This window comes from Argopecten irradians, chromosome 13 (genome assembly GCF_041381155.1).
Source record: "Argopecten irradians isolate NY chromosome 13, Ai_NY, whole genome shotgun sequence".
In the NCBI taxonomy this organism is placed as follows: domain Eukaryota; kingdom Metazoa; phylum Mollusca; class Bivalvia; order Pectinida; family Pectinidae; genus Argopecten; species Argopecten irradians.
The window spans coordinates 14,598,559-14,623,858 of record NC_091146.1 but is presented as its reverse complement, the minus strand read 5'-3'; the positions used below and the strand labels follow the sequence as shown (position 1 = coordinate 14,623,858).

At 34.9% G+C, this 25,300-nt stretch overlaps 1 protein-coding gene across 2 annotated transcripts; it reads right to left on the bottom strand.

Annotated features, from left to right (window-relative positions):
- Window positions 1–113: 113 nt before the first annotated feature.
- Window positions 114–24,601, bottom strand: LOC138306661 (organic anion transporter 3-like). Of its 2 annotated transcripts, none has more exons than XM_069247101.1 (12): window positions 24,288–24,601; window positions 23,897–24,049; window positions 21,372–21,592; window positions 20,150–20,253; window positions 18,367–18,493; window positions 15,650–15,852; window positions 14,629–15,102; window positions 14,043–14,177; window positions 12,576–12,661; window positions 9,405–9,525; window positions 2,186–2,258; window positions 114–816 (listed from the first exon to the last, which is right to left on the bottom strand). In XM_069247101.1, exons 2-12 carry the CDS (start codon window positions 24,030–24,032, stop codon window positions 511–513), a joined length of 1,986 nt encoding a protein of 661 aa, XP_069103202.1. In that variant the 5' UTR covers window positions 24,033–24,049; window positions 24,288–24,601; the 3' UTR covers window positions 114–510. The 2 variants fall into 2 exon arrangements, with proteins under 2 accessions (XP_069103202.1, XP_069103203.1); XM_069247102.1 differs by having other exon boundaries at window positions 24,446–24,601.
- Between the last annotated feature and the right edge of the window lie 699 nt (window positions 24,602–25,300).

Here is a 25,300-nt window from a genome sequence, read left to right as displayed (position 1 = left end):
CATAATTAATAACTATCCGCAAGGGCAAATAACCGTAATACGTAAATACAGAATACTACACTTTGCATCACACAAGGTTTAAGCAAATGAATATGACAGTTTCCTAACTTGGATATATAACATGTCATTTTAATTCGAGAAATCCGTATATAACATTGTTCCTCAACATTTTCTTTAATGTTTGAATGTATGGTTTTTAAGCAGTATTTTCAATATCTTTTGGGTTAATGACGTCATAGACAAAATACGGAATGACATTCTTTGCGTCTATGGAAAAGAATGTCCGGCCGGTTTTTGTATACGACTTCATAAACCCTGAATATGGACAGTAGGTTGGCTTTTTAATGAGTAGTACGATGTGCACCCTTGTCACACAAATGACCAGGCAGCATAAGTAAAAACGTATGCAAACATATAGATATTATGGTTAATGTCATGACAATCAATACATTTTTTTCGCGTTTCCTTGATATTTTGTTTTAAAATGTTACTGTATCACCAGTCCTGGCGTTATGCACGCGGAAGGTTTTGATCCACTTCTACAGTTTGTGATTGTGGTTCCATATTCGTGCGCATGGCGCTAGCTCCACTTTGACCTGCATCATGTTTGGTATCATTCCCTTTTAACTTGTCCTCCTTCGCCGTTTTATCTGACCGCAGTTTGGGGTCAGTTTCTCCCTTGTACCAGCTGAGCAGCTCATCAAGGGTCTGAGGTAACTCCCTACCATTTGTCTCCGGTAACATTAGCATCCCTAAACTAACCAGTAGTGAGCCGATCCCAAAAATAATTCCCGGAGCCCAGAACGCGCGGCGAGCCTGGAAGGTAGTATCAAATCATCAGGGAGTGATATCACGATATGTGTCTCATTTTATAAGAAATGTGTCGTTTCGACTGGATTTTATTTTAAAGAAATTATTAACTGTTTGCACTGATACCAAATATATAATCTGTTTATCAATCGATATAATGCAACATTCAGGACTAGGCTGTATTACATGGGTAGCTATGTAATACAGCCCCGTACGACATAAGTATATTTCCTGAGACATGCCAGTAGTATACACGTAGGTTTGGGAGAAAAAACTGCTACATGATTATTTTGATTAGACGTGCTGTTCTTGACTCTTCAATTTTGTGAAATGTAAATTGAGACTTATCTATTCGAAATGAACACTGACTCATTAAGGATTTTTGTTTTGATTGTTTTGCTTCTTCTGATTACATCATAGTGATAATACTAGTGATGCACGTCGTGTAGAAGAACTACTATCATTCACATTTCATTGCAAAACAAAAGAAGAAAACAACTTCATATTTAAAGCCTTGGGCATTTAAAGGCCCCCCACTTTTCCGAAACAAAATTCAAACGTTTCGTAATAACAATAATAGCACAAAATATATATCCAAGGCCTCTGATAAGGTTAAAGCACCAAACAGATGATTTATTCCCTGTGTAGTATACAATAACAGTTTCCTTCATAAGATTAATGCCGCTATTTTATCGTCTGGCGCATTTATATTCAACTAACGCGCGGTAAATAGGACGATGGCGGGAAACATAAGTCGACCTGTGTTATAAAATCATCATTTAATTTGTTTTAATTGAATTATTCAGAAGGGGATGGTTAGAGTAGTATCAACGGTAAGGGATTAACTTTTGCTAATCAAAAGTATCAATCTCATATATTCATATATTTCGGAAATGTAGTGAGCCTTTAATGACGTTTTTGGAAGTGAGAGATTGAAAGAGTTCTAAGAGTGATATCAAAGAGACATGGTTAGCACTTGGCAACTGGAAACGATAATTACGACTGGAAAGTAAGAGGTGGTGGGATAGTGGTATTTTTAAAATCATATCTCGCTCCCCTCGGACCCTTAATGCATGACAGCATTTGTGGCTAGTATACATAAATGTGATTTGTCTCGACCAGGATAAAAAATAAAAACCTTCCCAAAAGAGGAAAATATGATACGTAATTAAATCTAATTCGACTAGGACTCCCGTGTTAAAGTGTAGAAAAGTGCAGAAAGCAGGAAGTAGTGTCAATCAAAAGGACAAAGAGTTTTACAATTAATTAAGAAAAATCATAATATATCTCATCAACAAATATCAAATATAAATGGATGATATTAACATTATTTATTTTTACATATTGTATGAGAAATATATGAGATACAACATACCAGCACATCAGCGTAAGGTGAAAGCATCCCTCCAAGTCGCGCCGCAGCCGAGGCGGCACCCAGACCACCGTTTCTGCAAATTGAAGTGATATTATACACATCAAACTCAAAATTAGAAAACAAATAATGCTGATGATGTATAAAAGAAAGTTACATCATAAATTAGGTCGCAAAATTTCGTTCCAGTTTCATTTCTTTGTGGGGTAAACGGCTTTATATTTACACATGTCCCTATATAGTCAACGGAAGAGGAGTTGCTCTCACATTAGCGTAATCGCAATGGCGTATGAATACAAACCGTTTCGATAAGATATTTTGTCAATCTAAAATAAACTTACTTATTTTACATCGCCACAATTATACATTGAATATGTCTGTCTTCAATTGAGTTCATACCAACTTTAACGTTATCAAAACACTGTTTAATCCCTATGTGAACACACAACGCTAAGTCTTTAAGATGTACGCACGCTGTTATTTATGTTGTACAATCACGATTGGCAATCCTCAGTATAGAGGTTAAAGGCTGGTGTAAGCTCAAATCAAAACTTTTCATCATCAAAAACCACTACTTTTCCGAAACAAACAATAAATGAAAAAAAAAAACAAACAAAACACAAAAAAACATCATAATTTACCAATAATAACAACAAGGGCAGCACAACTATATAATTGGTACAAGATAGAGTTCCAAACACATTCATAATATCCTATGTTAATCTAATCTACGTCTAATCTATGTTAACAATTGAGGTTCATGTCCCTATTTTGCCGCTTGATAGTTAATAAAACTAGAAAACTCCTGTGCATCAATATGGACATTTATTTCAGATTATTCAAGACGTGATGATAGATGTAGTATCAACGGTCAGATTATAACTATCTGTAACCCTCATCCTCGATAGTCGAGGGTTTACTCTCACTGTCGTTATATCCACCCCTATCTCAAAGTAAAACTAAAGGCAGTTCAGGAGAAGAAAAAAATATCATTCATATGCCAACAGAAAGTTAATTACAGAGATTGATGCCCAACTTCAAAGCCACAGAGTCAACCACAATGTACCGCTATTCGATTCTGATCAACTGTTGCAAATAGAGCCTTCAATTTTGATATAACATAGTCCAAGAAATGTTATTACGACATTTATAGTAACCCCTGGGATGGCGAGAATGGGTAATTTTACAAAAATAACAAAACTTATTTTACGTTAACATTAAAACGCTATTTCAGTTTAGGTAGGTTAATCTAACTATAATGTAAGCTTACCTCTGATTTGTGTGATATATAAGGTAGGTTTATCTAACTATAATGTAAGCTTACCTCAGATTTGTGGGGTATATAAGGTAGGTTTATCTAACTATAATGTAAGCTTACCTCAGATTTGTGGGGTATATAAGGTAGGTTTATCTAACTATAATGTAAGCTTACCTCAGATTTGTGGGATATATAAGGTAGGTTTATCTAACTATAATGTAAGCTTACCTCAGATTTGTGAGGTATATACGGTAGGTTTATCTAACTATAATGTAAGCTTACCTCAGATTTGTGTGGTATATAAGGTAGGTTTATCTAACTATAATGTAAGCTTACCTCAGATTTGTGAGGTATATACGGTAGGTTTATCTAACTATAATGTAAGCTTACCTCAGATTTGTGGGGTATATAAGGTAGGTTTATCTAACTATAATGTAAGCTTACCTCAGATTTGTGTGGTATATAAGGTAGGTTTATCTAACTATAATGTAAGCTTACCTCAGATTTGTGGGGTATATAAGGTAGGTTAATCTAACTATAATGTAAGCTTACCTCAGATTTGTGAGGTATATAAGGTAGGTTAATCTAACTATAATGTAAGCTTACCTCAGATTTGTGAGGTATATAAGGTAGGTTTATCTAACTATAATGTAAGCTTACCTCAGATTTGTGGGGTATATAAGGTAGGTTTATCTAACTATAATGTAAGCTTACCTCAGATTTGTGTGGTATATAAGGTTGGTTTATCTAACTATAATGTAAGCTTACCTCAGATTTGTGTGGTATATAAGGTAGGTTAATCTAACTATAATGTAAGCTTACCTCAGATTTGTGGGGTATATAAGGTAGGTTTATCTAACTATAATGTAAGCTTACCTCAGATTTGTGAGGTATATAAGGTAGGTTAATCTAACTATAATGTAAGCTTACCTCAGATTTGTGGGGTATATATAAGGTAGGTTTATCTAACTATAATGTAAGCTTACCTCAAGATTTGTGTGGTATATAAGGTAGGTTTAATCTAACTATAATGTAAGCTTACCTCAGATTTGTGGGGTATATAAGGTAGGTTTATCTAACTATAATGTAAGCTTACCTCAGATTTGTGTGGTATATAAGGTAGGTTTATCTAACTATAATGTAAGCTTACCTCAGATTTGTGTGGTATATAAGGTAGGTTTATCTAACTATAATGTAAGCTTACCTCAGATTTGTGGGGTATATAAGGTAGGTTTATCTAACTATAATGTAAGCTTACCTCAGATTTGTGGGGTATATAAGGTAGGTTTATCTAACTATAATGTAAGCTTACCTCAGATTTGTGTGGTATATAAGGTAGGTTTATCTAACTATAATGTAAGCTTACCTCAGATTTGTGTGGTATATACGGTAGGTTTATCTAACTATAATGTAAGCTTACCTCAGATTTGTGGGGTATATAAGGTAGGTTTATCTAACTATAATGTAAGCTTACCTCAGATTTGTGAGGTATATAAGGTAGGTTTATCTAACTATAATGTAAGCTTACCTCAGATTTGTGGGGTATATAAGGTAGGTTTATCTAACTATAATGTAAGCTTACCTCAGATTTGTGTGGTATATAAGGTAGGTTTATCTAACTATAATGTAAGCTTACCTCAGATTTGTGGGGTATATACGGTAGGTTTATCTAACTATAATGTAAGCTTACCTCAGATTTGTGGGTATATAAGGTAGGTTTAATCTAACTATAATGTAAGCTTACCTCAGATTTGTGGGGTATATAAGGTAGGTTTATCTAACTATAATGTAAGCTTACCTCAGATTTGTGTGGTATATACGGTAGGTTTATCTAACTATAATGTAAGCTTACCTCAGATTTGTTGGGTATATAAGGTAGGTTTATCTAACTATAATATAAGCTTACCTCAGATTTGTGAGGTATATAAGGTAGGTTTATCTAACTATAATGTAAGCTTACCTCAGATTTGTGGGGTATATAAGGTAGGTTATCTAACTATAATGTAAGCTTACCTCAGATTTGTGTGAGGTATATACTGTAGGTTTATCTAACTATAATGTAAGCTTACCTCAGATTTGTGTGGTATATACTGTAGGTTTATCTAACTATAATGTAAGCTTACCTCAGATTTGTGGGGTATATAAGGTAGGTTAATCTAACTATAATGTAAGCTTACCTCAGATTTGTGTGGTATATACGGTAGGTTTATCTAACTATAATGTAAGCTTACCTCAGATTTGTGTGGTATATACGGTAGGTTAATCTAACTATAATGTAAGCTTACCTCAGATTTGTGGGGTATATAAGGTAGGTTTATCTAACTATAATGTAAGCTTACCTCAGATTTGTGGGGTATATAAGGTAGGTTAATCTAACTATAATGTAAGCTTACCTCAGATTTGTGTGGTATATACGGTAGGTTTATCTAACTATAATGTAAGCTTACCTCAGATTTGTGAGGTATATAAGGTAGTTTTATCTAACTATAATGTAAGCTTACCTCAGATTTGTGAGGTATATACTGTAGGTTTATCTAACTATAATGTAAGCTTACCTCAGATTTGTGGGATATATAAGGTAGGTTAATCTAACTATAATGTAAGCTTACCTCAGATTTGTGGGGTATATAAGGTAGGTTTATCTAACTATAATGTAAGCTTACCTCAGATTTGTGGGATATATAAGGTAGGTTTATCTAACTATAATGTAAGCTTACATCAGATTTGTGGGATATATAAGGTAGGTTTATCTAACTATAATGTAAGCTTACCTCAGATTTGCGAGGTGTATAAGGTAGGTTTATCTAACTATAATGTAAGCTTACCTCAGATTTGTGTGGTATATACGGTAGGTTTATCTAACTATAATGTAAGCTTACCTCAGATTTGTGGAATATATATAGGTAGGTTTATCTAACTTTAATGTAAGCTTACCTCAGATTTGTGTGGTATATACTGTAGGTTTATCTAACTTTAATGTAAGCTTACCTCAGATTTGTGTGGTATATACGGTAGGTTAATCTAACTATAATGTAAGCTTACCTCAGATTTGTGAGGTGTGTAAGGTAGGTTTATCTAACTATAATGTAAGCTTACCTCAGATTTGTGGGATATATACGGTAGGTTAATCTAACTATTATGTAAGCTTACCTCAGATTTGTGAGGTATATAAGGTAGGTTTATCTAACTATAATGTAAGCTTACATCAGATTTGTGTGGTATATACGGTAGGTTAATCTAACTATAATGTAAGCTTACCTCAGATTTGTGAGGTGTATAAGGTAGGTTTATCTAACTATAATGTAAGCTTACCTAAGATTTGTGTGGTATATACGGTAGGTTAATCTAACTATTATGTAAGCTTACCTCAGATTTGTGAGGTATATAAGGTAGGTTTATCTAACTATAATGTAAGCTTACCTCAGATTTGTGGGATATATACGGTAGGTTAATCTAATATTATGTAAGCTTACCTCAGATTTTTGAGGTATATAAGGTAGGTTTATCTAACTATAATGTAAGCTTACATCAGATTTGTGTGGTATATATACGGTAGGTTAATCTCACTATAATGTAAGCTTACCTCAGATTTGTGAGGTATATAAGGTAGGTTTATCTAACTATAATGTAAGCTTACCTCTGATTTGTGGGGTATATAAGGTAGGTTAATCTAACTATAATGTAAGCTTACCTCAGATTTGTGAGGTATATAAGGTAGGTTTATCTAACTATAATGTAAGCTTACCTCTGATTTGTGAGGTGTATAAGGTAGGTTAATCTAACTATAATGTAAGCTTACCTCAGATTTGTGGGTTATATAAGGTAGGTTTATCTAACTATAATGTAGCTTAACTCAGATTTGTGGGATATATAAGGTAGGTTTATCTAACTATAATGTAAGCTTACCTCAGATTTGTGAGGTATATAAGGTAGGTTTATCTAACTATAATGTAAGCTTACATCAGATTTGTGGGATATATAAGGTAGGTTTATCTAACTATAATGTAAGCTTACCTCAGATTTGTGAGGTATATAAGGTAGGTTTATCTAACTATAATGTAAGCTTACATCAGATTTGTGGGATATATAAGGTAGGTTTATCTAACTATAATGTAAGCTTACCTCAGATTTGTGAGGTATATAAGTCAGGTTTATCTAACTTTAATGTAAGCTTACCTCAGATTTGTAAGGTATATACAGTAGGTTTATCTAACTATAATGTAAGCTTACCTCAGATTTGTGAGGTATATACGGTAGGTTAATCTAACTATAATGTAAGCTTACCTCAGATTTGTTGGGTATATACGGTAGGTTTATCTAACTATAATGTAAGCTTACCTCAGATTTGTGAGGTATATATACGGTAGGTTTATCTAACTATAATGTAAGGTTACCTCAGATTTGTGGGGTATATAAGGTAGGTTTATCTAACTATAATGTAAGCTTACCTCAGATTTGTGAGGTGTATAAAGGTAGGTTTATCTAACTATAATGTAAGCTTACCTCAGATTTGTGAGGTATATAAGGTAGGTTTATCTAACTATAATGTAAGCTTACCTCAGATTTGTGAGGTATATAAGGTAGGTTTATGTAACTATAATGTAAGCTTACCTCAGATTTGTGAGGTATATACGGTAGGTTTATCTAACTATAATGTAAGCTTACCTCAGATTTGTGAGGTATATAAGGTAGGTTTATCTAACTATAATGTAAGCTTACCTCAGATTTGTGAGGTATATACGGTAGGTTTATCTAACTATAATGTAAGCTTACCTCAGATTTGTGAGGTATATACGGTAGGTTAATCTAACTATAATGTAAGCTTACCTCAGATTTGTGGGGTATATACGGTAGGTTAATCTAACTATAATGTAAGCTTACCTCAGATTTGTGTGGTATATAAGGTAGGTTTATCTAACTATAATGTAAGCTTACCTCAGATTTGTGTGGTATATACGGTAGGTTTATCTAACTATAATGTAAGCTTACCTCAGATTTTTTGGGGTATATACGGTAGGTTTATCTAACTATAATGTAAGCTTACCTCAGATTTGTGGGGTATATAAGGTAGGTTTATCTAACTATAATGTAAGCTTACCTCAGATTTGTGAGGTATATAAGGTAGGTTTATCTAACTATAATGTAAGCTTACCTCAGATTTGTGAGGTATATAAGGTAGGTTTATCTAACTATAATGTAAGCTTACCTCAGATTTGTGTGGTATATACGGTAGGTTAATCTAACTATAATGTAAGCTTACCTCAGATTTGTGAGGTATATAAGGTAGGTTTATCTAACTATAATGTAAGCTTACCTCAGATTTGTGAGGTATATACGGTAGGTTAATCTAACTATTATGTAAGCTTACCTCAGATTTGTGAGGTATATAAGGTAGGTTTATCTAACTATAATGTAAGCTTACCTCAGATTTGTGAGGTATATAAGGTAGGTTTATCTAACTATAATGTAAGCTTACCTCAGATTTGTGAGGTATATACGGTAGGTTAATCTAACTATTATGTAAGCTTACCTCAGATTTGTGTGGTATATAAGGTAGGTTTATTTAACTATAATGTAAGCTTACCTCAGATTTGTGAGGTATATACGGTAGGTTAATCTAACTATTATGTAAGCTTACCTCAGATTTGTGAGGTATATAAGGTAGGTTTATCTAACTAATAATGTAAGCTTACCTCAGATTTGTGAGGTATATAAGGTAGGTTTATCTAACTATAATGTAAGCTTACCTCAGATTTGTGAGGTATATAAGGAAGGTTATATCTAACTATAATGTAAGCTTACCTCAGATTTGTGGGGTATATACGGTAGGTTTATCTAACTATAATGTAAGCTTACCTCAGATTTGTGGGGTATATAAGGTAGGTTTATCTAACTATAATGTAAGCTTACCTCAGATTTGTGTGATATATAAGGTAGGTTTATCTAACTGTAATGTAAGCTTACCTCAGATTTGTGGGGTATATCTCGGGTGTGTACAGGCTCATCACTGTCCACGAGGCAGTTATGGCAAACTTTCCGAGAAAATTGAATAGAATGGAAAATATATCTGCTATTCCAGCTTTATCTGCAAACATGAAATATTTTGACTTGTTATTTCAGAACCATTTTTCATACCCTAAGTTGATAGTTGTTGGTGTTTTGAAATTGAATAAATGACTACGGCGTTTATGATTTCTTAGGCAGATGTACAGTAAAATACCCTCGTAAATAATAAATATACAGATATAAATGTAGTCACGTGTCTCTAGCAGGATGTGTCAGTGAGATAACTTTATATACTTCTCATACGGGTACGCAAAACTCCTTAGAATTAAAAAAAAATATATAAATATAATAATATATAAACTATTCTAAAAATATCATGTTACTGGTTAAGATATAGATTGTCATCATGAAAACACATTCTGATCATCATCTCAATTTCTAACAGTACGATGTACCTGTAATCGGCCTGAAATAATCCTGACACGGTCCCGGGTCCCGCCCTATTATTTTTAATTTTTGGGTCAATCGGAAATTTAAGATGGCCACCATCTTAAAACATATTTTGAACTTCTCGTGTTTTCCTAGAGTGATTTAGCAAAGACTGTACTTTATGATTTTCCAATTCAACTGGTTTCAAGGTTTTCAGATGACAATTAAGGTCCTTGGGTCATTTATTGTGGTATTAGTTAACAATTAAAGGATTGTTAGATTGCATTTATTAGATACATAAATGCAATCTGGGTGGCGGATAAACATTCATTGCGCCCTTACTATTATATTTATCTGCCACCTAGATTACATTTATATCTCCAATAAATGCAATCTAACAATCATTTAACTGTTATATTTACATTTTACTTTCTAGTTCAAAGTAAAACATAATTAAGATGCGAGAAAACAATTTAATTTCCCGCTTTAGTCATTTAACCTCAACAACCAATTTCAATGATATAAAAATAATCCATATAAAAATTAAAAATACTACAAAAATTCAAAGTTTTTCAATAGCTTTTTAGTTTACTTTCAAGTATCCAGACATTTAAAAGATTTGTTTATAGTTTCATAACTATAAACTGCGTTTTATTGAAAATGATTTTACCTCACCGGTGATAGATATTTTACGCAGAAACAAACTTATATTTTTACATGTCATCAGAATAAAGTCTATGGCTTCAGGGGTTTTTAAAATTGTAAATGGCTTAGCACCAGATTTTTTAAGTGACTTAATTATTAAAAATGACCCTATGTATAATTTCAGAAAAGAGAACACAATCAGAACACCAAGAGTTAACTCAACCTCATATGGAAAAAAAATCATTTCGTTTTGAGGCTGCCCAGGTGTGGAACAGTCTGCCGAATAAACTCCGAAAGGTCGATAACTATCAGACGTTTCGCAGAATGTTGCACACCTGGGACAGCCAGCTGTGTTCTTGTGCTATCTGTGCGAAAACATAATTTTCTACTCTTAGTGCTTTTTCATGTACCACATGCATATGTAAACTTTCTATGTCTGAAATCCTTTTATAGTGCTCACTTTTTTTATTGTCCTGTCTCTGCTTGTTTTGTCTTATTTTATAATCTGCGCTTTTAGGTTTTCTTCTTACTATACATATTGTATGTATTACAAACGTGCTCCTTTTGTTTTATATTATGCTATATTATGCATGTATTCTGTCAATTTTTAACCTATACCATATTGGTATTGTATGTATATACGATCATTTTTTTAGGTTGGTTGGTAGAATGTAGCATGGAACTTTTCATACAGCATCTCGTTTAGCTTTGCGTTTTAAACATGTCCTATATATTGCGTGTTTTCTGTTTTGAAACTAAACTGCATGCTGTGATAAATTTAGACTATTCATAACTTGACATAATTATTACCATCCTATCTTTTACATTAATACAATCTCATTTGTTGTTATAAAATGTTTATACCTTTGTTTGTCGTAAGAATAGCTCTACAGAGCTTATGTTATTTCATTGTATGTATACGACACTAAATAAAGCTTCTTGTATCTTGTATCTTGTAACTAAACTGGTTCATTCAACTCTAATATCAATTTTCCGGCGCGGACTAACATGGTGTCAGTAACCAAGACTCACGTCCATTTATATAGATATTACTACACCAGGTCTAGGCTGCATTTATTGGCTCATAATGCAGATCACGATTATCATTAGAGTAATGGAAGTCGCTGTGGCAAAATGTAAATATAATAGTTTAATGACATAAAAATGCATTCAAGTTAATCCTCCTAATCTATCCTGTATAACATCTTAAATCTTTACATACGGTGACGTCATTCTGTTGCTGTTTTGAATAATACAGTGATTTTAGCCAATGAGAATAGTCGTTATTTGATTGAGTTAGTAATAAATATATTATTTATATGAGGTATTGGAACATTCAGTTTCAGTATAAACATGAACTACGTTTGAAAAAAGTATTATATTTACCGGTTGACACCAGCGATTGAATATATATAATTCTTATCAATCTGTCCCAAGGTGCATTGCGGTCCGCACAATTTCACCTCAGTTAACGGCTCACGAACTGGCCGTCTATTGACCTCGGGTCACTGAATTTTACGTCATGACGATTGTTAATACACTGCGCCCTTTTTATATATGACGTCACAGTGATTGTTTTTGAAACGGAGGACGTCGTATGCAAATTACAAAATACACTAGATTTACTCGTATTTAGTTACAAGTAAATCTAGTGTATCCGCAAAAGATTCCAGGATTGTTTGGTTTGATATTGAATGATCAAATTATATTATGTCAGAACTGACAGTCGTTTACATGAAAATGATACAAAAGGAAACTTAAAATACGTATTAAAAATTAAGTATGCGTCCGATATACGTTTTTCAAGAATCTTCGCTGGGCTGTTTACAGAGGTGAAAATGTGGGGACCGCAATGCACCCTGGGAGAGATTGAATTCTTATACGAACATGCATATTCACAACTACCATCTCACCTCATCACTTCAACCACCATCTAACCTCAGCCACCATCTCACCTCAGCCACCCTCTCACCTCAGCCACCCTCTCACCTCCAGCTACCCTCTCATTCCAGCTAATACCTTGTACATATTTTTTTGAATCAAAGACATACAAACCATTTGGTAACTTCATAACTACGGATAGGATCAGTGATACGCCAGCGAGGGTGTGGAATAGGATCGAAGATTTTTTTCTTCCTATCCTGAGAAATCAATGATAAAAATTAAATCACATTTTAATGTACAATTGGAAAGAAATCAATATAAAACATCAACGTTATTAAGTTGACGTCATATGTTAGAGTCAGTAGGTGTTCACTTCACAATTTTTAATTAAATGTGTTATGAGAAACTGGTTGTAAACTTTATAAATCCATGCAGCGGACTTAAAAAAAACCGCTTAAAATTATTTTTTATTATGTTTCAAAATATTTTAATGTGCTATTCAATTGATTTTTTTCACAGTTTTTTTTCTCTCAAAATCAATACGCAGCGACATGTCTCTATTGTGACGTCACAATAACATCGCTCATTAAAAAACGTCCCGAGTCGATCTCAACTTTCACCTGATTACGATTTCGAAGTCAGACAGGACTAATGTGAGCATATATGGTCAAAATACCAAAGTGGTCCCGAAATGACAAAATATCTTTATATTTTGTTATAATAATAAAAAAAAAACACTTTTTTATACGAAGAATTAAGTTTATCAATTTGACCTTTTAAATCTACTGAGAGCATTTGTCTCTGTTTAATCTGTGGATTTCTGTAGAAGACTTCAAGCCCACGGAAGGACAAACTTGGTTATAATGTTAAATGCTATCTCAATCAGGCTAATAGTTCTAAACAAACATTTTTACAAATAGTTAAAACTTCTTAAACAATTTTTTTAACACGGCTAATAGTTCTAAACAATTTTCTAAACAATAGCAAATAATATGTTTTCGCTACACAAACTATAGTATTTGATCTCACCAAACCGGGATGCCAGGACCAGCAAATTCACTATTTTTGTAAAGGGCCATGATATTCCTACCTTTTTAATGACGATATGATTCCACCAATTCTGTAAGTTGTCTTGTTTTATTTTTGGCCTCTCCCCACTGATACATGAGTATCAGCCATGATAAATTTAAATAGGACGGTAAAATGTGCTCTCAGGCTCATACATTCTAACCCATTTTGACTCATTTTAATAAATAATGCTTCAAAATGTGATTTTCGTAACTATAGTAAATGCGACCCCCCCCCCCCGGGGACAATCTTAAACTTCAGGGCCATATAATGTACAATTTTGTAGTTGGCCTAAGCCTTCTATCCATGAAGAGTATTTTAATCTGCCACAGTTTTGTGTTAAGAGGAAAACATTTTTACATTTAGCCCCTCCCACAGCCCATAATTTTAATTAGCGATATACTCTAGAAGGCTAATACAAAATTTGATTGTATTTGCTTCAATAGTTTAGGAGAAAAAAACGAATTTATAAATTGTTTTCAGACGACGACGGACAAAAGTCAATTAGAATACGTTAATTGAGACTTCGTCTCAGGTAACCTGCGAATTATCAGATTCTGTATTACATACCGGTTAAAAAGAAGCCAAGTAGCAAGGCATGCTGGGATTTCTAAGGCTCCATTGATGAGGAAGTTGAGGTATCTATCTGTTGAAAGGGATACCGAGGACAAATACAGCCCATAATATGTAAGAGCGTTGATAAACCTGTAGGAATAAATAATATCAAAGGCTATAGTCATTATTAGATAAGATATGATAATATTTCAGATTTAATAATCATATAAGGTAAGCCATGCAAAAGTATCTCCCTTTTCAGATAAGTAGGAACGTTTTCTTTACTGTTAAATTATGTAACACACTAAATCTGTTCCGAAGGGAACAATACAATTGTTGACTTAATTGTAAAAACATTTTCCGGATCAGGATGTTCAGCAAACAGACCAATATTTCAGTCGGCATTTCATCTTTATTTACTTAGTGGAGTGAATTGAATATAATTTACATTCTATTTGTATTTAGTGAAATTTTATTTGTAATAATACAGTTATATTTAAGTTGATTAAGATGTAAATAAATAATACAATTATTATTAATTATATATAGAAACGTGAGTTGTGAGTCTTGTGAGTAAGACAGAGTCATACGCTAATCTTACCAGGTATACCACGTGATCAGTGAATTCCTCAGAAGCAGTTTATGTTTGAAGATATCAATAATAGTATATTTCTTTGGTTTACTGTCCTCTGTCTTCTTGCTTCGGGACAACGCTGTTTGCGCATGACTATTCATAATTTCCGTTTCCTGTTGTGATGATAATGGTGCTAATTCAGGTATTTCTTGCAATAATGGTTGTTTATTGTCTTTTCCTACTGACGATCGTTGTTTAGATAACGAAAGCTCTATATCGCCCTGTCTACCTAATGGTATTTTTTCGACCGGAGTCATTTCCGTTTCGGTTTGAAATACTGGGTGTTCCTTTAGAGATGATGGCGACACCCCATCCCTGTTTATCAGACTTAGTGCCTTGTGTGGGTCGATCTTGTTCATCTTTGCTATCCTCTTTACTACTTTAATGGCCTGCTTTTTCTTGTTATTGGCGATTAGCCATCGGAGCGACTCATCTGTTATCCTATAAAAATTACAAAACAAAACAATAAAAAATGGTGGAAAACAGTTTGAATATCAATGAAAGGTTAAATAAAATTCAAACTTTACTTGATTCAAAATAAATCTACCAGCAAACCTGCCTTAGTGACCATCTCTGTGTAATTACTACCTGCTTCCCAAGACAAGATTTTATGGTCACAAATGGTCACTTTTAAACACAATGTGTGTACACCACTGATCTATAAGAACTTGTCTTAATAGAACGATTTCACTGTAATTTAATAAATATGCAAACATCAATATAAATTATCAGTATTTGATACTAGGCAGGAACGTGTGATATATATCAATTAGTTAGATATGTTAATTGGACTTTATATTTGGTTGGATTCCTTATAGACACATCTCCATGACGGCTGAAGTCTTTGTAATTTTAAAATAATTAGTCAACACGATTAATATAGCAAGGACTAACGCTAGCCATGATGTTCTAGCATATTTCGATCTTAAACCACTTTTTATTTACGTTTGTATGTTTTGAGTAAAGGAAGATAAAAAACAGGTTATACCAGTGAGCAAACACGCAGTGAAAGGCGAGGGCAGCGCATGCCAGTTGAACTGTACGCCAAGAGAAGTTCCGAAGGAGATAAGCATATCCGGCAAAACATACAATAGCGAACGCCCAATATAGCCCCGCCATTGCACCTATCGCGCCTCTGCCCTCTAGTGGGACCATTTCTATACACATTGCAAACATCGACAAGCCAAGGCCCTTAAATAAAAATAATAAATTAAGACATGTTAACCGATTAAATCGGAAGTCTGCCGCTTTTGAGACCGATCTCCCTCCTGCTGCTTCTTTTAAAATGTTTTTTTTTTGTACTGTTTATATAAAATGTATAAGGTCATCTCTGAATAAAGTACTTACACGAGGCCAGACCCTTAGGCCTGAATGGTCATCTGACAACCTTGACATCAGTTAAATAGGAAACGTATAAAATATATACTGACCTACTTTGAACACGCAATTCTAGGAAAAAAAATAAGATATAAAAACACCAGTATACATATTTGCCCACAGTAACTATTCAATAATTATTTCACACCATTACCAATTCATTACACCAAGAAAAGTTGTTGGTCAATTCAATATTGATCAATTAATCCGCGTTAAAAACAAGGTGGACACAGTTTTAAGCGTTTCAGTCAGTATCTGGTATGACCCCCTTTTGCTAACACGCTTGCTTGAAGTCGAGACCGCACAGAGGTACACAGACGTCGAATAAACCTCAACGGGATATTGTTCCACTTCTATTGCAAAGATGTGGCCAATTTCTGAACGGTAAGTGGTTGACGCGGATGTTTTTGAAGTCTTCGACCCAGTTCGTCCCATACATGCTCAATTGGGTTCAAATCGGATGAACGAGCGGGGAATGGCAAACCATTTACTTGATTTGTGTTTAGGTAGTCCATCGTAACACGTGCGGTGTGCGGGCAAGCGTTGTCTTGCAGAAACGCCAAATTAATGTTGCCGTTCTGATGGCGCCACAGCAGTGGAATGAGCTCTGGTGCCAATACCTGGTTAATATTGCGTCGAGCGGTTCGAGTATTCCTCAATATGATTAGGGATGACCGGAAGTTGTGATTGTTGGCTCCCCAGACCATCACGCCGCCACCGCCGAAACGATCACGCTCATGAATGCAATTCGAAGAATATCGTTCATGTCTACGTCGATATACACGTGCTCTTCCATCGGCGTTTAAGATATTGAATCGGGATTCGTCGGTAAACACTACATCATGCCAATTTCGTCGATTTGCGTGTAATAATTTGTCCAATGAGTGGGCATCGACACAAAATCCGCCTTTCCTTCAGACGCCTCCGAACAGCCCAAGGGTGGATTTAACGTCCATTACTACTTTGTGTGCTGTCGAAACCGACGTCGTAAACCTATCCCGTAAATGGCGTTGCCGTATAAAATTGTCCTGACGCTGTGTTGTGACGCTAGGCTGACCGGGTCGTGGTCGGTCCTTTACACTGCCAGTGACCCTGTGTCTTTGTACCAACCGTGTTGATTAATGGACGTTAAAGCGTCGTGTAATGACGTTATGCTGCATACCTGCCTCGACAAGACCGAGAGCTGCATATCTTTGTTGTTCTGTAAGGCGTAGCATCAAAAATGTTGCACACTAATTTCAAGACGGCGTAAAATGAGCTGCCCCGTACAAACAAAGTGCTGATGGAGTAGATATCCGGGTGAAGTACCCGGAGTTGCACGTGCAGGTCGCTTTTTGATTGCAGCACAGCGAGTCAGTGTACCGTCATGGTTGGGTGATTTCGCATGTTTTTGCGGGATACAAATTCGCAGGTAAAGGTGAAGAATACATATAACATTTAGGTATGACTGGAAAAATTAAAATGTTAAAATTTTCTCGTTACGTTTTTAAAGTCCGTAAGTATAGAACTTCAAGATGGTGATTTTGACAGACATCATGGATTTGAAAAAGAGGTAAACATGTGTTTTAAAATCCATGATGTCGATCCTGGATTTCAGATCAAGCTATGTCATGATAATTACAGGCAAGTTTCAGATAAAGCGCACCAGAAGAATATGAGAAAAAGTTCAAAATGTGTTTTAGGATCTTCGATATCGGATTGACCCGAAATATAACAACAAGGATCATGGCCGAATCATGTCAGGCTAGTTTCAGCTAAATCCCAGTAGTAGATGAAATTACAATTTCAATAGTTACCGGAAGGAAGACGACGGACGGCACAAGACGACAGACGGCACAAGGCGACGGACGAAGCACGATGCTGATATGTGAAAATGACATAAAAAGGACACAAAGGTAAATAGACCAATAAATAAGATGCATAATTTTCGGGTGGTGGACAAGTTTGTCCACTCACTATAGGTGTAATATTTTCGCTCTGCACATGTCAAAATGTTCACACGTGATATTTTCGCTCTGCACATGTCAAAATGTTCACACGTGATATTTTCGCTCTGCACATGTCAAAATGTTCACACGTGATATTTTCGCTCTGCACATGTCAAAACGTGCACACGTGATATTTCCACGTTGTTTTATTGCTATTGAATGTTGCAAAATAAGCGAACATTTCCAATAATTCATTTTTACAGTATTCTCATTAAATGTGTTATGATTATGAAATTAATATCTGTATACCTTAGTAAATTACAATTAAAGTATTTCCAGAAGATCCTTACAAAAACCTTCCAGAAGTAACATTAAACCCTCGCCATCTGTCATTATCTACCTGTTTAAGGCACCCTGTTAGGATCCTCAGAATGTTAAACACCAGGAGATTGGGTACGAAGCTGGAACTAGTCATTACAGCCCCCAGGGTGAGGAAGGTGAACATCAAGATGGTCTTCCTACCATACCTATAGACAAACAAATAGGGATTGGATTTCGTTTTTATGTTAACCATGCTTGTATGGAGCAATTCCTCTAAGAATATATTCTATGGGGCGCGTTAGCGCCCCATATTGAATATATTCTTAGAGGAATTGCTCCATACAAGCATGCATGGTTAACATAAAAACGAAATCCAATCCCTATATTTACACTCACAATACTTTTTTATTTATATTTTATGCAATAAAATCGTCATTTGAAAGTGACGTAATTATTCAATAAAAGTCGGTCAAAAGTGGGAGGAGCTTACTCAATTGAACAGCGAATGATGACGCTTCACGTAAGGTAGAATTATTCATCCGCGACGACAAAAAAGTTCAATATTTTAGTGTAAAATAAACATGACAAACAAAGTAAATTTCAGAGATAATTTTATTTAATCACATCAGAACTTTAAATATATATTCAATTTTGCCAAAAGTTAATATATAGCGTAATAACATAAAGAATTTGTACACGGCCACATGTGTGAACTCGGTGACCGTTATTGTGCAGCGAGGCGAAGCTGACGCACGCTTTAGGCTACACACTGGAGTTTGCCGAAGTTGTCGAACACCGATTTTCAAGTAGCTCAATGTGTTTGAATTGTCGTGTGACTTGACGGTTTTACATCCTTGGGAGCCATGTGATTATATAATCTACGCTTAGATCCATATCGCCATCGATAGATGAAACAAATTCACTTGTGTTCGATGGATACAATGTATTTGTGGTGACGCGGAACTGTCAACACGTGGATTATTAGCGGTGCATGTTTTATAATACACATGATTAAATACTCAAAGAACAAAGACAAGAGGATATGTTTATAACTGACCTCTATCAGAGGGTCTCACACCCGTCTACCCGAAAGACTCGATCGTAGGACGAACATAGGCACAGAGGTAATGTTTACATTTGACACCCATCATTTTTAACAAAAATGAAAGCACGTCGCCCCGGTCGGGATATTTTTCCGTTTCTTAAAACAATTGTTAATTTAAAAATTGTTTGAATCATATATAGATATAAAACATGTATATATTGTTTACATTTTTCCAAAATTCTATGAAAAACAACAATATACACGTAATGTTGCATCAAAATGTAAACAAAGCCATGTGTTTCTTTTTAAAAAAAGTAGTCCTTTTACGTTGCAAAGAACATTTCCTTACGCAAGTTCAAAGTTCAATGTTACCATGCAGTTATGGTAAACAAAATCGGCTAGTATTAGCGTATAGTGACCAAGCCTAGCAAGTGTAAATATAACGATATATACATAGAAATGTACTATTTTGTAGAATTTCAATTTCCTGGATAATCTCATTTTGGTATTTATCAGATGTTTATCTAACATTATTATAGACGTACTAGGTGAATATATTAGGTATGTGTAAAGTACAGAAAGGTGAAATATCTGTCTTGCGATAGAGGCCACTCGCGTGTTTTGCTGAGCGCGTAGTAGGAGCAGAAATCCCAGATCTGTCCATATTTTCATCAATATGCAATATTTGAGAATAATAATTATAGGATATTGACATTGAATTATACGTTTATAAAAAGGGGCAACAAGATTCGTAGATTTATATCAATGAATTGGTTTGGCAATATAATACAATACATATATTGTACAACGAAGCTACCGATCTGAGAGAGTGGTGAAGATGGTTGCACCAAGCCCCTGGCCGACCATGATCAGGGTCGTTGCGAGTCCACCAAGTCCTTGTTTGTCACATACCAAATCCCACTGAGTGATAGAAAACAAAACAAAGCTATAGACTTTGGGCGTAGACCCTCCTATACACTGGCATTATATATAATATCATCACACTAACCAGACGTCATGTGTTAAGAAACGTGATCTAACTATTCCAAAATGTGTTTCTAAAGTCGACTAGGCAATGTTCAATAAAACTCGGTAGAAATCAGTAGCGGGCCCTGATTTGAACAGTCATGATCATTAAAGGACGTGGTAAGTTTGATGTGTAGGAAACAACCGGAGTATTCGATGACAAAACCACCGACCAGCAGTCAGTACCTAGCAGCTGCTCTACATGGGATTCGATCATGCGACCCAGAAGTGGAGAGCTTGTGGTAATATGTCGAGACATCTTAACCAGTCGAACACCGCGGCCCTAAAACCTGTCAAGTCATACAGAACATGTAATTTGAACATCTGACTGATACAGTGTTAAAATTTGGTTCACTTTCTATCTTCCGATAACATTTCTAATTTGTGTGTTTGTTTGTTAACGTCCTATTAACAGCTAGGGTCATGTAAGGACGGCCTCCTACATTGTATATATGCAGTGTGTAGTGTGTGTGAATTGCGAGGTGTGTTTTTTGGGAGACTGTGGTATATTCATGTTGTGTCTTCTTGTATAGTGGAACTGTTGGCTTTTTTAAGTGTAGACACCAAGCAACACATCCCATCCGGTCACATTATACTGACAACGGGCGAACCAATCATCCCACTCCCTGTATGCTGGGCGCTAAGCAGGAGCAGAAACTACCACTTTTATAGACTCTTATTTGTCTCGGCCAGGGGACAGAACACAGAGCCTCGATCGTCATTTTGACAAAATGGGGTTATGACGCCATGACTACGTCATCAATTCCTATGAATCTATCGGGGAACAGATCATAAAAACGGACCAATCAAAACAGCCGTTATATCGCTATAGATGCAATATGGAAAAATATCGCTATAGATGCAATATGGAAAAAATAACTTTATCTGTTTAAAAGTTTGATTTTGGGTATAAATGTACTTAATATTAAATTTTGAACTCTTTCATACAATTTGTTATTTTGTGCCAACAGAATCAAACACGACAAGCAATAATTTCACAAGAAAGCACTTACCTCACTTGCAAAGGAATAGTCCTTTGTAGTTTCATAACTGTAGCCTTCTAAACAGGAAGCGGTGATCGGAGTCCATGTATTGTTGCTATGGTTACTACTGATGGTTAGTTCACACTCATCGTAATGGATGATAACATCACATGTATTTCCGGCCGGAATTCCAAGTCCGTATTCGTGCAGGGGTCTTGATAGTTCGGCACACTTGTGAGGCGGAACATAGCCTGAAATTGATGTGAAAATATCGAAGTAATTCTCAAAGAAATCAGATATTAGATTTAAGATGCATGACTAACGTTTAAAGTGGTGCTCTTTTAAACATTTATAAAAGTTATATTTTACCTATTTTAGAATATGCTGATGTTTTATGGGATAACTGTACTGAACAATGCAAACTTCTGTTAGAGTCTGTCCACTTAGAAGCCGCTAGGATTATAACGGGATTGCGCAGAGGTACCTCCCATGATATACTTTATAAAGAACTAGCTTGGGAATCTCTTTCTGATCGGCGTCAAAAACACAAACTTATTCTTATGTTTAAGATACTCCGTGGATTTGCTCCACAGCATTTGATTGAAATTGTACAACCATTTTTATATCAGCCTGAAAATGAGAGATATCCACTAAGGATGACAAGATATTTTAATATTCCAATGTGCAGAACTGCAAGTTACTATACTAGTTTTTTTCCAAGTACCTTTAGAGAATTTAATTCTTTCGCTTTAAACTTTGACTTATCGAATGTTAATACTGTTGCACAATTTAAAACACTCCTTTTTAACATTAATAAAATGGAACCTGATATAACAAATACCTTTATAAACAAAGGTTCTCGAATTATAAATATTACTCTGTGCCAGCTCAGAAATTCCTCTAGCAATGTAAATTCTGACCTATTTCACGATCATTTGAGAGATTCTCCCAATTTGTTCTTGTGGCCTTGGTAATGAAACAGCCGAACACTATCTTTTCATATGTCCTTTATTTAATGAACAAAGATCATCACTCAGAACCAAAATACATAACTCTAATATCCCCCACTCGCATTTTAACGCAAAAACTCTACTGCATGGCTGTGACAATTGTGATGAAGAAAAAAATACATATTTATTGCAATGCATATCAGAATATATATCTGAAACTAAAAGATTTTTTTAGATTTTTCTACTATGATAGGTTGGGGAGATACACTAATAATAATATTCATTCATAATGTAATGTTAAATGTTAAAATATTTTGTTGATAATTGTACTATACCGGATTTGTTTGGAGATGGCTAATATAGGCTTTGCCTGTTGCCAAATACATTTGCATATTATTTGCAATAAAATTTGTTGAAATGAAAATTAAAGTGGTGTGATATTATAAGACTCTTTCATATGTGGATATGAAGGATAGGAATATTCTACCCGAGGGTCACAAAATGTAGTAAAACCCGAGGCTTGCCGAGGGTTTTGTAACATTTTGTGATTCCGACAGTAGAATACATGTATCCCTATCCTTCATATCCACTTATGAAAGAGTATTTTTCTTTCATACCTCGACGTTTTATTGCAATTTTACTATAATATTCCGTCATTTTGAAATAAATTGCAAGAAATCCATTGCTAGAGGTCAGTTTTTCATACATGAAAAATAACGTGATATTTTCAACAAAAAATTCGTTGTTTGCATCTTTTATAGAAAAACTAGTCAAGTTTGTGAAAAAAATGTTAAAATTTTACCGAAGAAATAAAAATTATGTTGACGCTGTTACGTCACGAGGCTTTATTGCTTGGGTAGCCATGCAATACAGCCTCAGGTGGCATGAGTTTATTGCCCTAGACCAGCCAGTATTATACCCGTAGGTATGAAAGAAAAAAGAGTAACACATCTCAAACTGTAACCATGTCTTACAACGAAATATAGATATTTAGTGTCTTTTTAAATTCCATTTGATTTGTGGCATTGATGAATTCTCTAAATACTATAGATTAGACTCATAATTTCAATTAAAAAACGCCGATTTAAGGTAAAGTCTTTAACACATGAATAAGTGTATCTTGCAGTAACCGATGACTCTCCATGGTTGAGTTAATGATGACTTATCTACATTAAGATACATTTTTTTTGTTATTGATGGGGGTTATTGTTATACCTACCGACAAGCGACATTTAAGGACGGCCTCCAATGTACGCAATTGCAAACATCCCAGTGTGTTCAAACATACATTTTTTTGTATGTCTAAATCCCATGATACATTGATGATATAAACTATTTTAGGAAGTTCAAGGAAGCGTAATCAAATTGTTTATCGCGTGCGATTTATTTTCGCTAATTTCCCAATCCAAGTGAATTTGCGAATGTCTGCCTCCGTTAAATGATACAAACTTCACTAATGTTAATGTGAATTCTCATTCAGTATTCAAACAATCGATATATAATCTTCGCAAACTTCTATTTAAATTGAATCCGCGAAAGACAGTTGTAAAACAGTATTGTGACTCTAGTGAATGATTATAAAGAGTTCAAAGGTCATATACTCACCAATGAAAATAACAGAAAATACGGTACTGACTACAGGGATGTAGGTAATAAAGATATACAGGAGCTGTAGGATCTGGTATCGTCCCCAGGACTTCAGCTCTCTTTGTAGATTGTCCACGTCGACATCCATCGTCATTCGTGTCGATAACACACCTTAGTATAATACACGGCTATAGTTATTTCAATAACACAATTTATCCTCCTCTATACTTCAGGGGTTACTATCACTGGCGTTATATATACCATAGCCAAACTGAGGGCAGTTCAGGAGAAAAAGACTGACTAATTACAGAGCTACATAATATTCTTTAAAGTTTAGAGACAACACCGTCACATTGCTAACCACAGGGTGTGGTTATTCTATTTTGATCACATCAAAGAACCAAATTACCTGCATGGATTATCTGTTGTCGCACACAGAGCCTTCAGGTTTGCTATGCTACATCCCGGTGTGAATATAAGGTCAGTGATAGTAACCCCTGGATTATTGAGGATGAAATGTAGCGTGTGTCGATTTGTTCTCAAGTCTGGTAACGATGTTCACTTTACCTCTAATTCGGGTGGCGACGACGTGAAATAAATTTTCAAAATCTCCGATTGCATCAGCTGACCGCCACTTGCCATCGTGTCTATTTCTGAATATTCAATTTCTTTCCTCACTTTTAATCGTAACTCTAGTACATGCGTACCAAACACCCTAATGGACTCGAGTGGTTCATCGTAGCGATCAATTCACAGACATATATATAATTAACCAGAAGTGTGATTCTGCATACTTAAATCGAGAAGTTAGAACAACCTGTCCGACAATGGTTACACTAAACTGTCCAAGTAGTGTGACACATACTAAATACTTCATTATTCACATATGCTAAGCATTATTGTCAGTTTCTGCTCCTCCATAACGCTTGCAGCACAAAGGGAGTGGGACGATTGGTTGTCCGTTTTAGTGTAATGTGATCGAATGCATGGGGTCATGGCATATTCAGCACCACGCCTAATTAGTGGATTAAGGTATTACAAGAAGACATTAATATGCCGCGGTCTATCAAAACACACAACACACCGCATATTTATGAGATTCCGTTTTTAAATGACTCTGGCTGTTAATATGACTTTAATTTGATTAAATAAACAAACACTCTTTGAAATAAATCTTCCATTAACATGTTACTAGTGGGTATAGGATCTTAAATGACGTTTACTTAAAAGCGACTTAATTAATTTGGTATTTAGCTACAAAGGAATTATATTGGCCGTTTTATTGGCCGTTTAAACGGTTCCAATAGTTGCGTTGTTTGGACTAAATTTCGACAATCTACATCTATTTTATCTTCACAGTTAGGATTACATCTTTATCTCATATTCTTCAATGCGATTACACTAAAATGAATTGAAATGTAT

Bases quoted from the DNA above. Each gene is read 5' to 3' on its own strand.
- LOC138306661 (XM_069247101.1), bottom strand. From the start codon at position 24,032: ATGACGATGGATGTCGACGTGGACAATCTACAAAGAGAGCTGAAGTCC. The intron at 20,254-21,371 runs GTAAGTGCTTTC...TCTATCACTCAG, and splicing joins ACTATTCCTTTGCAAGTGAG to TGGGATTTGGTATGTGACAA. The intron at 15,853-18,366 runs GTAGATAATGAC...TTTTTATTTAAG, and splicing joins TAACAGGGTGCCTTAAACAG to GGCCTTGGCTTGTCGATGTT.